The 17,199-nt window shown below is 31.9% G+C and overlaps 1 protein-coding gene across 1 annotated transcript in view; it reads right to left on the minus strand.

Moving 5' to 3' along the window:
• Positions 1–15,159, minus strand: part of LOC108760069 (glutamate receptor ionotropic, kainate 2) — a gene marked incomplete at its 5' end in the record, with an annotated part of 64,224 nt that extends 49,065 nt beyond the window's left edge. Inside the window, 3 exons of the mRNA XM_018505849.1 lie at positions 767–942; positions 6,018–6,269; positions 14,988–15,159. Coding sequence (XP_018361351.1) covers positions 767–942; positions 6,018–6,269; positions 14,988–15,159 — 600 coding nt within the window. The remainder of the gene's footprint in view (positions 1–766; positions 943–6,017; positions 6,270–14,987) is intronic.
• Between the last annotated feature and the right edge of the window lie 2,040 nt (positions 15,160–17,199).

Here is a 17,199-nt window from a genome sequence, read left to right on the forward strand (position 1 = left end):
AAAGTTGGACAGGTATTAAATTTTTTCTCGCGGGGAAAGAACAATTATTCACAATCACATGTGTGCGTCACGTCACTTATATCAGATGCATCGATGACAGTTTTCTGCGCGAATTTCTTCTCTGTTTCTTCTCTGATTCTTTTTTTTTTCAAATAAGTACTAACAGTTCGGAAAAGAACAAAATATTTTGCCGATCGAATTCTAATATTTCTCCTTTTGTGAAACAAGTCCGAAGGGAAACATTTTGTTTAGCATGCATTAGTTTTGTTTATTTCAGATACATTTTCGTATTTATAACAAGATACGTGTTCAAGTTTTGCAAGGAAAAGGGAAAACTAAGCAAAATGTAGAAAGACATACAAAATAAATATATTTATAAAATAATTTGTGACTGTAATAACATAAATCTGGCAGAGATTTCATATTTGAATGATTTAGGTTTGCACGGTCTGCAACTCTTTTATAATATTTCGTATTTTATTGCAAAAATATGGTATCTATCCGAATAAAGCAACTTGTCAGATTTATCATGCAAGAGATTAACGGTGTGAAAAAATATGGCAGGAGGGACATACGTGCGGAGGGGGAGATACGTTCGTATTCTGGTTTTCGAAATGTAATTTTAACACGATGAAAAAAAGGCGACGAATGTACAATATAAATGGAGATTGTTGGAATCTTTGGAGGTGCATGAACGATATCAATATTTAAACATTCAGACTTTGTGAAACAAATATCGAAAAATATCGAAACGTTAAAGACTCACCGCTCGGAAGAATTGCTGCATGTGCGCCGGATCTGTGTCAACAATCAACTTGAAGATCTCTTTGTGTCTGACCTCCCGCAGGACCTGCCTGTAGGATGCAGGGCCCGCCTGACGAATGTACATTTCAGTTCTCACGGATGGCGGGGATTTTACGAGATCCTGTAGTTTGAACAGCCCTGCAAAAAACAGAAGAGAGGTATTTTTTTACGGCAAATTGGTCCTCGACGTAATGCCAAGTTTTATCATTGCGCGTGCTTGTTATTTTTTTTAATCCTTTCCTTTATGAAACATTTAAAGTTACGTCACAACAAATATTTTTAATTGATTGACGTTGCTTGTTGCAATTATCCCAAATATCTACATAAACTCACGATTTATCTTGTCAGTTTTATATCGTGTATTAAACAGTATGAAAGTACTTTCTCGTGAGTTAGAACAAAGTTTTTCGACCGGTGTGCCGTGACTGGTTAACCGCAAATAGTTTCCAAATGTGCCGTGAAAATTTTAGCGAAGGTAAAAAGAAGTGGAAAAATTAAAATTTAGAAGTATAAGTAAAAAAGTGAGTAAGACGCAAAGTATAAAATATTTTAAAAATTAAGATAATTACCTAAAATATATTTTATTTACTCTTATTTTAATCACAATAATATCGCAATAAAATTACACAAAATTTAAAACAATCAAATAAAAAATAATAATATTAAAATTTCACTGTTTATTATTGAATATCGTATTGATGATATTTGATGAAAGATATATGATATACGCTAAAGCTTTTGTACACCTAATGATGTACCTCGCCAAAGTTATTTAATATGCCCCGAATTGAAAAACGCTGAATTACTGTAGTAATGAAATATTTTAATTATTTCTGAAATCGACATTTTTTATTCCTTTTTGTTTGTTAATTATTTTAACAGTGATGGAAATAGCAGGTTTATTCTTAAATTATACCGTTAGCGAGAAATGGAAAAAATAATACGAAACAATGATATAAAAATTCGAGAACATTTTCTTCGCTAAGCGTAATAAATGAAATAACCAATTTTCTGGAATGGTAATAGAAGTCTTCCACAATTCTCCACTCGTACATTGTAATCTAACCAACATCTAGATTCTTATGGAAATGATACGTGTTATTTTTACGTATATAGGTATGGGTTCAGACATAATGTGAGAATAATGGGTTTTTGCATGACAGAAATGGATGAGTTGATAAAATACCCATCGTTTGCCATCTGTGGCAAAAGAACGATGTGGGAATACAAACTTGTTAATTTGATTTGCAGAGAGAGATTTGCGATTAAACTATCAAGACCGTGACTTTGATAGCAAACTTTTCATAACTACTTTTACAGCGTTAAGAAGATTTGCGAAGATGTAGCTAAAAAGGTATCACGACTTTCACAATTTACTTCCATCCGATTGTTCTTCGACTACTTCTTAAGTTGCACTGTCGACTCGAGATTTCCGTCGCGTGCACGGAATCCATTACATACGTATGCGGTTACGTTCGCCCGCGGTTCATTTTCCGCGTCAATTCGATCGACGCGAAATCGATTGGTTAATTTTAATCACAGTTTGATTCTTACCTTTTTTTGTTTTAATTTAAGAGAGAACAATAACTTATTGTTACACACAACAATTATTTATTGTTACAACAATAACTTATTGTTACAACAATAACTTATTATTGTCAGTAAAAAAAATGTTATATAGTGTTTGAATAATTTAATTGATAAAATACTTTATATTAATTTATGGCTTTATAAGAAAAAAAATTACTGTAGAACGAATAAGAAAAATATTATCGTTGATTTATTATTAATGTATTCAGCACATTAGATGACGCTTTCAATTTCCAAGCGGTAAGTTTTCTCTGGACTTTACTCAAAGATACAAATCTGATAAAGTCGCAAGATCTTCAGTGCAATCCTACTTTTCCGTATTTCTGAAAGAGACTTCTTGGACATCCAGATAGGTGCCTCTAACTTTGAGCTTGCTAATTACTCCCTCGTAATGATCGCAACGAATAGAGCAACGGCAAGAAGAGGATCGATAAACAGCTAAAGGACGGCGAAAGAGAAGCAGAAGATAAATTTTCTGGCGCGTTAACGAGCGCAGCTCGCAGGAGAGCTGGCACTTTCCGCAAAATGTAAAAATGAAAAATGGTAAACTTCGCTTTCGGAACAAATCGAGCAATTACGGCCGCTTGCATACTTCTCTGCTTGTACACAAGATGCTTTTAGACTCAAGAACTTAATTTCACTGGCAGTTTTTTTTTTTTATTAAGGCGTTGAGTTTTCCTATGTTGAACCAGATTCTTTGACAATTTTCTGACACTAATAACTTACTTATTATAAGCGATTGAAAGTAAAGTAAATTTTACGAGACTCTTGAAATGTAGTAAATAACTTCGCAACAAGTTTATTAAATAACAGAATTATGTCTATGTGTATTTAAATAAAGTTTATTGAGTTAAATTTATGTAAACAACTTGGAGCGAGGGAATGGAAATATCTCAGATAATAAAGGGTTGTAATGAAGATCGAGGTTTTCCTAGAGTATTTTATATATAAAGGGCTACCACGAACATCCCCGACTGAGAAACGTGTGAAAGGGAAAGTAGGAAAATTGCACAGGGTAGTCTGGTTTACAAAATTAACTCAGTAGATAGCAGTAACTATATACAGTGTTATATCTGGAAATTTATGATGGCATTGTACGATACAGAGGGAAACAGTTCAGGAAAAATGTATACTAGTTTTGCGTTCTCTCATCTTATCATTTTGACGATAACGTTTATGTGCGAGATCTCTTGAAGTCTCTCGTTGAAGTTATAGATACAACACCAATGCAGATAGTGCCAAATACTCATTTCTGTGTAAATTCTTAATCGATACCATGAAACGATATAATTTTATTATATGTATTCTCATTATTATTGAAAAATTGAAATCTATAAATTATTTCAAAATGCTCAGAGAATAAATACAAAATTTTGATAAATAAATTTGATAAATCCGTTTGAGAACTTTTAAAAATTTTTTTTTAATTTTGTGTCAAACATTTAAGCATTTTTTAATGATGAGTTATATTATTAAATTCAACAATTTAATTTATCAGGCCTTAAACTTTTTTTAGGAAACAGGGAGGCAAGTCTAAATGAGTACTCAGCTATGCGCATTGCTTGTTTGATTAAAGTTATAATTAATTATTCGCGCGAAAATAAAAGTAACTAATAGTTTCACACATCACGCTATTGCATATTTCTGTCTCGAAATCACGTTTCGCTCGTTGGCTGAAGCGTCTCGTCGTCACGTTAAACCATTCATTATTTCATGTCGAAAAACGAAACTTTTCATACTCGATAAAGTTTTAACGAACTGCGAAACTAGGCATTTCTCCTATGGCTATGAATAACTAAACGACAACGAGTGACACAGGGGGCTTGCCAAATTTGTAAAGTGCTCGAGAGGTTTATTCAAAATCTCGCAGCGATTCTCATCATACTTGAAGCTCGCTAATTAAACTTATTAAACTATAATTATCGTTTGAAAATTTACAAATCACTACGTTCACTGAAAATGCAAGTCGCATTCCCAATTGACGTTGACTGTTTAATATTTAATGGCGTTTAAGTGAGAGACTGTCTTTGCATGTTGAAGTTTTAACGAACTCGTGAGACGCGGATTTTCTCGATTAATGAATATTTAGATGATACCGTGTCGGGGATGTTACATTTCTCCTAGCGAATCATAGTTGAGACGTTTTCAACACACATCGCTTTTACAACGGGGAATTTTTAAACTTCCTTGTCTTATCCCCTTGTCATGGATTTATGGTGGGCCATAGACATCAAGGGGCTGTGGAAAAAGCGCGTTCTTTCCGTTTCCTCTCGTTTTATCGCTAACGGCAGCGTCCTACTTCGTGCTCCTGTTATACGCCAAGTTACATCGTCCAATCAAGAGCGGCAATTTAGGGAAGATAAGGTCGGAGACCTCCCACTTTTTCCTTCGCAAGAACTATAAGCGGAAGGACTCGTTTCGTAAATATGCGGTAAATTTGCGGTAAATTTGCGATATCTAGCATTATTAACTTTAAAAATTTTAAAAATGGGGAACAAAATTTTTTTATTGCGTCCAACCGAATTCGTTGTAAGATCCATGGCTTGAATAGCAATTGCCAATGAAACAAACAGCGACTCTTTGGATCATGATGCTTTATAAATAATTACTCGACCATGATGATTGCGGTTTCTCCATTGAGGCAAATAAATGTAAAGGCTTTTCCCGGATAGACGGATATGGATGCGGAAGAAATACGGGTGAATTCATACATTTTCTCTGTATGGACGGTGATAGTTAAAATATACTAATGCGATTCGGAAAGAATGGAGATGACAGGTGACTTTGGCGTGGATATTATGCGTCAACGCCGCGTCGGAATTTCGATGAGTCGCCGTGAACGGTGCCAGCCCGTCGCGGAATGGAAATGGGCGCCAAGAGGAGCCGCGACCGGGGGGTTAAGTTGGTGGCAAAAAGTGGCGAGAGAGTGACAGAGAGCAATCTCGTGAGCGGTCGTCGCGAGTTTACGTCGTCGTATGTAAACGCGTGCGTTACTTCTGCGTGCGGGTGACAGGCCGACATTTTGGACGGTAGCGGGATTCCACTTCCGGTGCCTGATTCCGACGTTCTATTTGCATAGAGACGCATCGCCGACATTGCGAAGAAACCAAAAATAAAACGAAATAAAATGAAATAAAATAAAATAAAACGCATCTGCGTAATGAACGCGTCGACGGTGTTAACGAGCTCGCCTCTTCCGTATATCCATGTAGTTTCCATGGAGTAGTTGTTGTTATACATATACGAAGCCCGCTGGTCGCGGTAAAATGAGTTCCATGCGGTCGGGAAATCTTTTTAACTTGGATGTCGTGTGTAGCATTGTTCGCATGTTCGTGCTCACAGTCCATCGCATACCGAGTTCCATTAGAACCATTCTTACCATTCTATACTCGGAAAAATATATACCGATTTAATCCCGTAACGTCCGAGTTTATTACTGCGCGATATATAACAAATTAACATTACGTTGAAAATAAGATTGAAAAATGTAGATATTAATGCGAAGAGAGAGAGAGAGAGAAATTCTTGTAAAAATATTCTTGTTAATAAGATACATTGAACATTTATATGAGTTTGTGTGGATTTCAAGGATTACTGCGACAATTTTATTGTTCTTCACTTACCATAATCTTCTTCATAGATAATAGCCACTCTAGTCCAATTTAGAAAGGAAATAAGGTCCTTGAATGCTTCGTTAAGATGATCTTGTGCGGGATATAAGTTAATGCTGAACTCCTTGAAAGTGGGCTCGAAATCGACTCTCGCTTCAAGGTGAGGAACGTCCAATGCTTCACATATACTTTGTATATGAGCACCTAAAAGTGGGTCAGACGGTCCGAAGATGCCTTGTACCGATCTGGATAATTGCTTGCAGGCTGCAATAAAAATTAAAAGGCTTGAGCAATTTAATAGCAAAATACGTAACTGACATAATAATTACTATTTATATTATAAATTAATTTATATTTATAACTTTTGCTCATGAAAGTTTAGTTGTTTTATTGAAAGTTCAGAACTTGTAAAAATTTTGATCGGTTTTTTTAAAATGAAATATTATAAACATATTTAGAAACATATTTCTTATCAATTTATATATTTAGAAAAATAAACGCAGGATCTCTTTTAAAAGTATTTCACTGGTGTATTAAAAATAAATACTTCAATATATATATATATAATACTGTAAGATGAGCGAGGAAGACGTCAATGGGGGCATGAGAGTGTGTTAAAACGGAGATTGGAGAACGGAGACTGGTTCTGACATATCAATTTCATATTTCTAGATGAAGCGTACTTGGAAGTTCTGTATCAGCGAAAACTGTAGTAAATTGTCGACAGACTCTTTTGATCCTCGCTACTGTTCTTCCGTAATTTTGCATAATAGATTACTATTACAAAACAGTTTTGGAATTTTGAAACACTTTAACGGAATTTTGAGAGTCAATAATAAACTCTGAAATGTTTCCTTTATCGAATTCAATAAAAATCACAATGACATAAAAATTTTAGTAATTTGCACAATTATATAAAATACCGTAAATAATGTAGAAGAATAAAAATATGACAAATTGAATTTTTACAAATTATAAAGAATTCTTTTTTAATGAGTTTTAATTTTCAGTCAACGCTTATTTGTATTTTGCCATTATTTTTTGATTGTATTAATTTAAGAAGTCTATAAATTTTGTATTTTTCTTTATTTAAATTTGTTTAATTTTTAGATAATTTTTAGTTACATTGTAAAATATAATGTAACTGTGTAAATGAGAAATTTTATTTCTACATTATTTGTTGATATTGCACATTTTATTAATTTTCTATCTTTGTAAACTTGATTGTGAAATTTATTAATTTATATTTATAAATAAACGGTAGTTTTAATTAAGGTAATCAACTCAGAAAGGACACACACACAGTAGATAGGTTGCTCGTACAAATACGTTAACAAATCGATAATAACTTGTTATATTACTTACGTTATACGTTTATTTATTTAAAAAATTAACATATCAGTACCTTAATGAAAATGGATTAATGGAACCAGTTTAAAAGCTGAATGCAGAAACAGAATCGAATAATATAGTTGAAATGTAATATATAATAATGGTTAATATGTGCAGATATATTAGATGATTTTATCGGAAATAAACGAAATATATGTTTTCAATCTTTCGATGTACGCGTTTTCCAGTGAGCAGACAGGGAATTGATACATTCTTTTAAAGGCTCAGTTTTCTTATCTATTATCTTTGAAGGAAAAGCCCTGCGGACTACAGCTTTATTTTTCCTTACATCGCAAATTATTCCTGGCACGCTTGTAAAAGAGGGTTGAATTGAAGGATGGATAAGTTTGATTTTGGTAGTATTACGACTATTTCTAAGAATTCTCGCTGGCTGAGTTTTATCGCTATCTTGAATTATTCAGCGTTTCGTTATTTCCATTGTGGAAATTATGGTTTGCGGCTACATTGAATTTCACGTATGTTGCATCACGTAGCAGCGTTTATTCTCACGAAATTAACTTTTCCATTTATACATTTGTCTACCAAATTACTTGTTACTCGATAATATTCATGATAGCTACAATGTTTTGTATTTTATCTATTATGTGATTATAATTTATTATTCAAAATATTTAGTTAACTTGGATAATAATTAATTAAAAAGAATATATTTCAAGGAAATAATAACGGAATGAGAAATACTTTTTGTATAGCAACAGCGTTAGAAGGTTCAGATGAAATACGGATTCGTGATTTCCTTTGGTGAAAGGAATCATGATTTCTTTTGTTGAAAGAATCCAATATAATTGTAACAAAATACTTTGGAAAAGAATACTAACGATTTTAATTAAATATTCTCTGTTGTTCTCTTACATAAAAAAGGTTATCATAGCATTGCTGTTTAGAGACACGTTGATACCATAATTTTATATAATCTGCCTTTGCGATCTATTTATTTTGAATTAATTTGTTTTTGATATTAATTTGCCTTTGATATAAAGCGTATCTGAAACGATTATTCAGTAGCAAAGAATATTATACTTGCTGTGTGCCCGCTTGAGATTTTCGCTAATTTGTTCCTTTATAATTCTTTATAATACTTTTGTACTACACATGTTCGTCTAATTAAATTGTCTACACAGTAAAAACATTTTCTACTATTTTAAAACTTGTCTTTGTTAAAATTTTTGTGTTTTTAATATGTTATTTGGGTATTTTCTGTAAAATTAATATTTAACTGTTTTTAATGTTAAAATAAGACAATTCATGATTAAGTGAACTAATAATTATAAAAAAAAGATAATGCAATTTTAAAACGTAAATTCGAAGAGAAATGAATATACATGTTAATTTAACAAATAATGTTAATTTTATTAAAGAAATATGTTCCCACACATTTTGTTTTTAAATTGTATCAAAATGTTACATATTTAATGTTAATTTTTACATAATATTACCTTTTAACATTATCTTATGTTAAATTAACATAAAAATTCGAGTGGGACACGTGAAAATGTGTTAAATTTAATATTTTCCAATTGTTCCAAGATTTATAAAAAGGCACAAATATATTACACATCATTGTTCTGGAATGCACATTTCATTGTTATGAAATTTCTTATCACGCTATTTTATCGTTGATTAAATCGAGCTGAAGTAAATAAGAATTGTCACCTCGTTATATCGCAGTTTTGTTTAACGAACCGGTACTTATCCTTTTTACGTTAATGAGTGCGGCAATTTCCGCATAAAGAACTGCGTCGGTGCTTTCTCATAATTTTTATGAGCTTAATATAATACACGATGCGATCGCAATTTCACGAATTATCGCAATTAAGATGATGATATTGCTATATTTGGTTTAAAAAATATGCTTTTTTTGAAATTGCTATAGACATTTAATTCGTTAAATCAGTAATCATTTGGAATGATTAACTTTATTCGAAATTAACAGAATTAATTAGAGCAAATCTTTGTATTCAATTAATTACTCGGAACAAAGAGAATATAAATATTTTTAAATAAAAAAGAGATATACATAAAATATATTATTACATACCTAAAATTTTTTTGCATAATTTACAGAATGAAAAAGAAGCATTTTTTTTATCTTATTGTGTGATATTTTAATATAAAATCTGAAGGTTTAATTTAAACTAAATCCTTTGCATGTTTTTGTTGCTAGCAGAAAGTTTAATCTGATTTTAGACATTCTCAACGCGTACTTGTCTTTTTTTAATGCAAAGATGTAATTAATGCAAACGCTACGTAATTGCGATACACTCTTTGTGATCATCGTTGTAATACGGTTAAAGGATGATCCGTTAAACGTTTTCGTTAGTTTCATCATTAAAAGTTGCATAAGCAACTGTGCATTCGCATGCTCGCTAAGTTATCTCATACAGATATATGGCAGCTTGAATTATTAGGATTAAGCCGACTGACAATGACGAGCTGCAAATCTCTTTAAAAAGCCATTGCGAAGTCGTTAGGGGAATAGAAGAGGACGGCGGACGGATAGGATGAGATTGTCTATTAGGATTACGAGTGCAATGTGCGAACGGAGTTTTCCCGTAGACACTGAGAAATAAAATCCAGCAAAATAATCGCTTCGTCATTTGGTTAGCTGCACGCCATTTCTGGCCGTAGCTCTCGCAAACGGAACCTGCCATTAAAGTGTTCCGCCTCGGTGGTCCGGGTCGCTGCTCCTTAAAGTTATCCAATCAATTTCCCTGGTTTAGATCTCTTCCGATTTTTATCTTCCTTTGTTTTCTATTTTCGCAGTGATCCGAACGAATTACACCTACGACGTAAACTTGAAAAGAAATTTGTGCGATGTCCTGTTTCCTCGCGAGCTCGGGAAATGAAATTTTTTTTTTTTGGGAAATTATTAAAGAAGTGTACAGTTTTTTATCACCAAGTAACTTACTTTATTCCTTACAATGTAAGAGCGTGAAACGAACTTTGTGTCATGTATCCGTGATGTTAGAAAGAAGAAAACTTCTTTCAACGTAGCAAAAGCATGAACTTTTACTTTAAAACTTGTTATTAACTGTTTTCGATAACGTCAACTTCATGTTTCTAACGACTTAATAAAATTTCATAAAAGTAAATTAAATTTTATTAGATGCTGCCTTTTTACATTTTTCTGCATTTAAAAAAAATACTTATTGATTGATTTTCCAATAAAATTTCTGTTGAAACAAAATTAATGAAATACTTTAACCAGGATAAAGGTAGCAATAAAATATATTTATTTAGTTGTGTTTAATGTATTGTGTTTTACTTCGTTTATTATAGAAGAAAAATTGTTTGTTCTCACCTTTTCTTCGAGAAATACAATATTACGCTCTTCTGATAATTGCTTTACCAATTGACATGCATATAATTCGTTCTTCCGACAGTAAGATGTCACAATACTTTGTAATCCGTACTAGATACCCTGAAAAATTCATACAGGATTTTCTCTCGAGTTGAGTATTTCGCCGCGAATTCAATTTCCTATCGAGGCTTTGTTCCTCGTTTCTCGTTCTGGAGAGCTCCGACATAACTGTGCGGAAAATAAAGAACCCTTATGTAACAATTTTCTAGAGAATAACAAAAGAATCCTGCGTTGATTCTTTAAAATGCAACTTGTCTATATTTGATGATAAAAACTCTCTCTTCGATAAGCTCGACTATACGAGGAGGATTGTTTATTTTATGATTTAAATATTCCGTGAATGAAAAGAAAGAGAAAAAGAATAATGTATATTGTTGTTTTCCCTAAAAAAAAAAAATATATATATATTTTTTTAGTCGTTAAATATATTGAGGAAAAACGGTGTTTTAATTTTTCCATTCAGGTTTCGTGATACATAAATATCCGATTCTGCCTCGGTAGGAGCCGATTTTGCGCGTGGTAGAGCAGAGCGGAGTTTCAAATCCGTTTGAAAACTTTTGCATGAAGAAATCCAGGCCGTGGACACATTAGGCGAAGATAACGCAAACGGCGCGAGCATCAGCCGCGATTACTTTTAGGCGAAATGCATCACGACATAGTAGGCGCGAGTCAACTGAATTCGCGCGTACGCAACATTAAGCTTGCGTAGAGATGCGCAGAAATGAGAAAATGTATACAGGCACCTATCCCGGGTGACATGGGAAATTTATCGCAGGGTAAGCCAGTTTACAAAAGAAATGTTGGAAAAGTTGCGCCGTTCGACACGGTTCAACCCCGTCCGCGAGGGAGGAAACTCAGTAGTCAGGATGGCCGGAAGGGATGCGGAGAAATCTTTCCAACCATGGATATCACTTTAAGCACGCTATGGAGGAAAAAAATACATGGATTCTTGTTATGTATAATGGGATTCTATAGGCATATTTATGGCCAAATACTTTCCGCTTGAGAAAATCTTAGAGGGTGTAAATGATCGCAAGATTCCCCTCGGTGTTTTGCGAAAAAGCGCTGATAAATGTATACTTCATCTCACTTATATGTTACTTTGATATATACTTGGCTGTTTACAGAAAGAGACTTGAATAGTTTCCTTACTAGAACTTCATGAAATTTATATTTATATATCTCTATTCATTATTTCCGTATTTGCCTTGGATACCACTCTATTGTTGTTATAGTATAGCCATTTATTATTCTATTCGGTAAAAAAGACTCTTGAGATATACGTTTTAGTGAACTTGGAATTCTGCGACATAAACACGAGTCTGTCATGACTTCTTTTACCTCGCTTGTTTAGTGAGTTGAAAATCTTCGCCGTGAACGTTTTAAGAAGAAAATTTTATGTGCTCTCTGGTTAGTTACATGCTTACATTTAATCGTTGTATCATATTCGCATGGTTCGTATATAAGCAGTTCTTCCCAACTTACATAGAATCTTCTTTACATAAAGAAACTTTTGCCTCGTTGAACATCGATTGTACGCATCCTCGTCAATCATACTAGAATTGTATTAAACCATGAGTATACTTATTTCTTTCGGATAACAAAATGGCTTCTTTATTGTGTTCTTTATTGTTTGCCGAAGATAACTTGAGAATCGTGGGGCTAAACCAAACAAATGGAATCTCTACTACGCAGTGTAGAATTTTGTAAGAAAACACATTTCGAAGAGACATTGCTCCATGGCAAATTCATAACTGGTCGAGCTCGTCGCACTGAGATTTATCCGCCGCACTCGCGATTGCGCGAGAGACATTGTTATGGTTTCGGCTCTCGGAGTCGATCCGGTTTCGTGTTATTTTACATAAATCTGAAGCTACATCATGTCGCGTGCGACGTCCTCGCGCTGTAATTCACGCTATAGCCAGTCGCTAACTGAATTGCTTTCACTAGGCTTCCTGCCAACTTTTAAGCTCGCATGTCAAAAGCGCTCCAATGACAGGAGATTCACGTCATACTCTATAACCGCCAGTCTTTTGAGCATATTAAAATGGAGGCTAAATAAATTAATTAGCTGGTTTTAGCTACTATGTTACTATTCACAATCGCCAGCTGACACGTGCTGGCGAAGCAGGTATATATTTTACATTGCATAAATTGCACGGAGTAAATACCTTTTGATCTATATTCGTATACTCTCGTATAATACTGCACGTAAAATATGAATTCAGGTTTTATTTTACACTAGTTGAAGTATTCTTGTAAATACATCATTTCGAAGTCAATGAATAACATGCTCTGCATTCTTTATATTATATGGAATAATTTTATTTTTTATAGATACTCGTAAAGTTAATTAGAAACACACAGATTTCAAAGTAATTCAGAAAACAAGTTTTTCATGTAATAATTTAATAGAATTATTATACATATTTTTAACAACATTAATAGAAATTTCATTTATCGACCTTTTTATTCATATTTCTGATCTTTATCTCGCAATGTGTTTTCAAGTATTAGTCTAATTTTTCAAATAACCTATCTTCATATCTTCAAAGATATATAGTCTGTTGAATAAGCGACGCGAAGCAATTATTTTAAAAAATGACATAATTTTTTTGGAGTGGATATGACGCAACTAAATCCATGCCAAATTATCAATCATTTAGGATATGTTACATCAGCCATATTTTCTTTTTTTAATATTTAAATTTTTTTAGAACAATAAATAAAAACCATGGGAAACAGTAATAAAATTGGATGGGAAATTTTAAAATTGTGGACTACTTAAGATGTGTTATTTTAATGTAACATATCTTAATATAAATCTAAATATTAATGTTATGCATATATTTGATCAAATCGATGACATTATGAAGCAATCGGTATTTCTGAATTCAATTGACGTCTTTCTCTTCAAAGATAATTTTTAAGAACTGCTTTTTCATGAAAAAATTATTGACGGATTTTTTTCTTATCATTATACAATTATGATCAAAATTAGTAGATATATTTTTAATTACACATTATTTACAAAAACAGAATAAAAATAAATTAATTAAAAAATAAGAAGACTGTGATATTGTAAAGCTGTTACGTTACAATTAATTACTATGTAACTATCAACTATATTAATTGTATGTTTGCGATGCTATCAATCATTGTCGCCTTCCAAATTATCGCTGTCGTATATCATGTAGGTGCAACTTATAAACAATAATTTAACAATATAAGAAAATCACGTCTGTCATTTTATCTAATTGTTACTGTTTTACTTTTTAATGATTATGATTTGATTTTAATTATTTTACATTAATTATAAATTTTTACTAGCGATAACGATATTACAATCTACTATAGATGGTATATTATTAATAAAGAATTTTCTCATTTATTAAATTAATTTAAGAAGAAAATATTCGGAAGCAATTCTCAATTTACCTAGTTAACAAGTTCGTGTCTTATCAATATTACGATGCATCTATATGTATTCTAATAGAGTAAAGAGGGATAAATTGAATAGAAAATAGAAGATGTGTGGCTTGATATAGGCCGAAACGTTTATGAATTTGTATTGTTAACGTAAGAATTTTAAATATATGATATTCACAAAAAACATCCTGCACGTGGTTCCTTGTATTTTATTTTTGTAAATTGAATAGGTTAAAAAATTTTTATATTTTAGAAAAAATTGAACTCGCACAGTGTATTTAATCAAATATACAAAACGTATAACCTTACATGTTGACAAAAGCGAAGATTTAAAATCTGACTTGAAACTTTTTTTAGGAAAAAATAAAATTAAACTTTATAATGTAAAAAGAGAGAGAGAGTTGAAATTAGTACATTCTAGACCGCGAATAAATTGCTTCTTTCCTTCAGCCTTAATATATTGTTCATACAACCACACTTTATATTTTTAACAGCATTTCCCGTAACTAACAAGCATGAAATTGTAACTATATCCAAAATGCTCCGCTATGCAATTTGCCCCGCTGTACCTTATAGAGATTATTTTGAGTTACAAGATATTCTCGAGAAAGACGAATAATAAATGATTAATTATTTAAATAATAATTAGTTCTTTCAGGATAACAATAGATGATTCAAATAATATTTATTTGCTATTCAAATATATATAATATTGAATCATCTCAGAATAATATTGTTTATATATTTTTATTACGAGGCCATATTGATTATTTTCCTACCTTTCTTGGACGTGCGAAACGAATCGTCTTTAGGCACATACTGGATATCGTAAACCAATGTCGTGTTCGCTAACAGAGTCTTATCCTTGTTGATTTTGTAAATGGCGTATTTGAATGCCAACTCCGATGGACTATCCTTCTGGTCCTCGGTGAAGATCGCTCCTGTAACAATTCAATAAATATTTTTTTTTAAACATTAAAGTTTTTATTTTCGAAACTATGCAATATTATAGCCATGAATTATTGATGTTAGATATCATCCAAATAATTGTGCACTGATAAAATATTATTTTCAACAATGTCGTAATAAATATAATATTGAAACGTAAATCTTTTTTTAGGAAGATACAAATGTAAGATTTGTTCCAGAAATTTATTCCAGAATTATTGTAAGAATTTTATTTCTCTGTTGAAAGGTTAGGAGTTGATATATAGTTTATATTTAAAGATGTATTTTTGATATAGCAAATACATTTTGTGGTTAATTATTTATACTTTTTATTAATTTATTATAATTAATATTACATATCATCCAGAGGAAAATGAAAGAAATTAAATTTGATCAAAGTGATTCTGTTTAATTTAATTCTCTTATAATTGGATTTTTTTATCTCCCAACTTTTGGTAGCTGAATAACAAATTTTAATACATTTATTAATTGTTTACCATTTTACTAGTAGATAAGAGAATACAGAAATTTATTCCAGAATTATGTTATACTTGAATCGCGAATAGAATTCCCGGGGGAAATGCGTCTATATCAGAAGCAGAGATGAAACTGGTAACACAGACAGATCCGAAAAGAAAATTCCGGCACCACTAAAAGAAACTGAATTCATTGAAAGTTATAACCGAGTTCGTGAACTTGTAATAACGATCTCTTCTGTATCTGTCGTACATATCTACCTATACAATGGTAAGATACTGCGCGATTCGCCCCTAAATTTAATTAATGACTTCACCACGGCATAGCTCACTTCGAATGCGAGTTTTAATTAAATTCGAATAATTACCGCGGCCAAAACCACGGTCGCGGTATCAGGAAGTACTTCAGCAGAAACGTTCTCGTACAGTAAAGCGTTGACCTTGCGTCAAAAATAATCAACAATGAAAATTGCGTTTATGCAATCAACAAAACTTGTTTGAAATAAGCTAACAGATAGCTTAGATTGGTAAAACGTTCAATTGATTCAAAATTAAATATCCGTTGTAAATATTATATTTTCATCCTATTAGATGGTTTGTGTTTTCAAAATAAATATGGGAAATATATATAGGAAATATTGGTTAACGATGCGAATTAATAAAAAAATATTTTTAATTGCTTATAACGGACAATATTTGTTTCTAAAGTTGTGCTTGCTTTTCTTTTCTATCGCAGCATGATATGTTCGGCGAATAGAACGATCGAAGCTTTTTTTATTTTTACCGTTACATCTACAAATCCGATGATCGTGCTTTTTAATATTCTCCTGTGCTGAAAACTAATATTTTCGTAAAAATACTTAGGAATTAACATGGAATCGTAATTGACTATTTTTTATTTTGTATTGCCCTTTACATGAAATTCCGGGAATCTTCAGTCGTTTAAAAGCAGCTTAAATAAAGGAGCTTAACTGCTAAAAAATCGCTTAACTAATAAATGCATGGTACGTCGGTTTTCCGTTCTTTACACCACTACCGTTTTCATGACCCCGATAATTAACTTTACTTCCTTTTTTGTTCGTAAATTTATCAAATAAAACTCTTTTCAAAATAATACCATTTTCTACATCAGCTTTATTGCAACTAATCCATTTTGAAGTAATCCGACCGTTAATCTCCAAAAGCACTCTTCGTTCAGTAACTTCAATTTTCCGGCTCTGTCTGACAACACGTTACTGCTGCAACCTTTGTGGTTTTTATACGAGAGATCAATTTTTCTTTTCCGAAAAGGATCATGTATTTTTTTTTAAGAAATCAGACCATTAATTATATTAATATTTTATTAAAGATATTTTAATACATAATAAAAAATGGTTCAAAAGATTTAAATAAAAGAAATTAAAATAAGAAGAGCTACGAACCAAAACAAACAAATTATAATATATACGTGATACAGTTACGAGTTATCTATAATCAAATATCTGGACAGAATAAATCCATAAAGACTAAAAATATTCAAATTGAAAATTTACGTAAAATATCCAGACAGAATAAATCCACAAAGACT

Source organism: Trachymyrmex cornetzi, unplaced genomic scaffold, assembly GCF_001594075.2.
Source record: "Trachymyrmex cornetzi isolate Tcor2-1 unplaced genomic scaffold, Tcor1.1 scaffold217, whole genome shotgun sequence".
Taxonomy (NCBI): domain Eukaryota; kingdom Metazoa; phylum Arthropoda; class Insecta; order Hymenoptera; family Formicidae; genus Trachymyrmex; species Trachymyrmex cornetzi.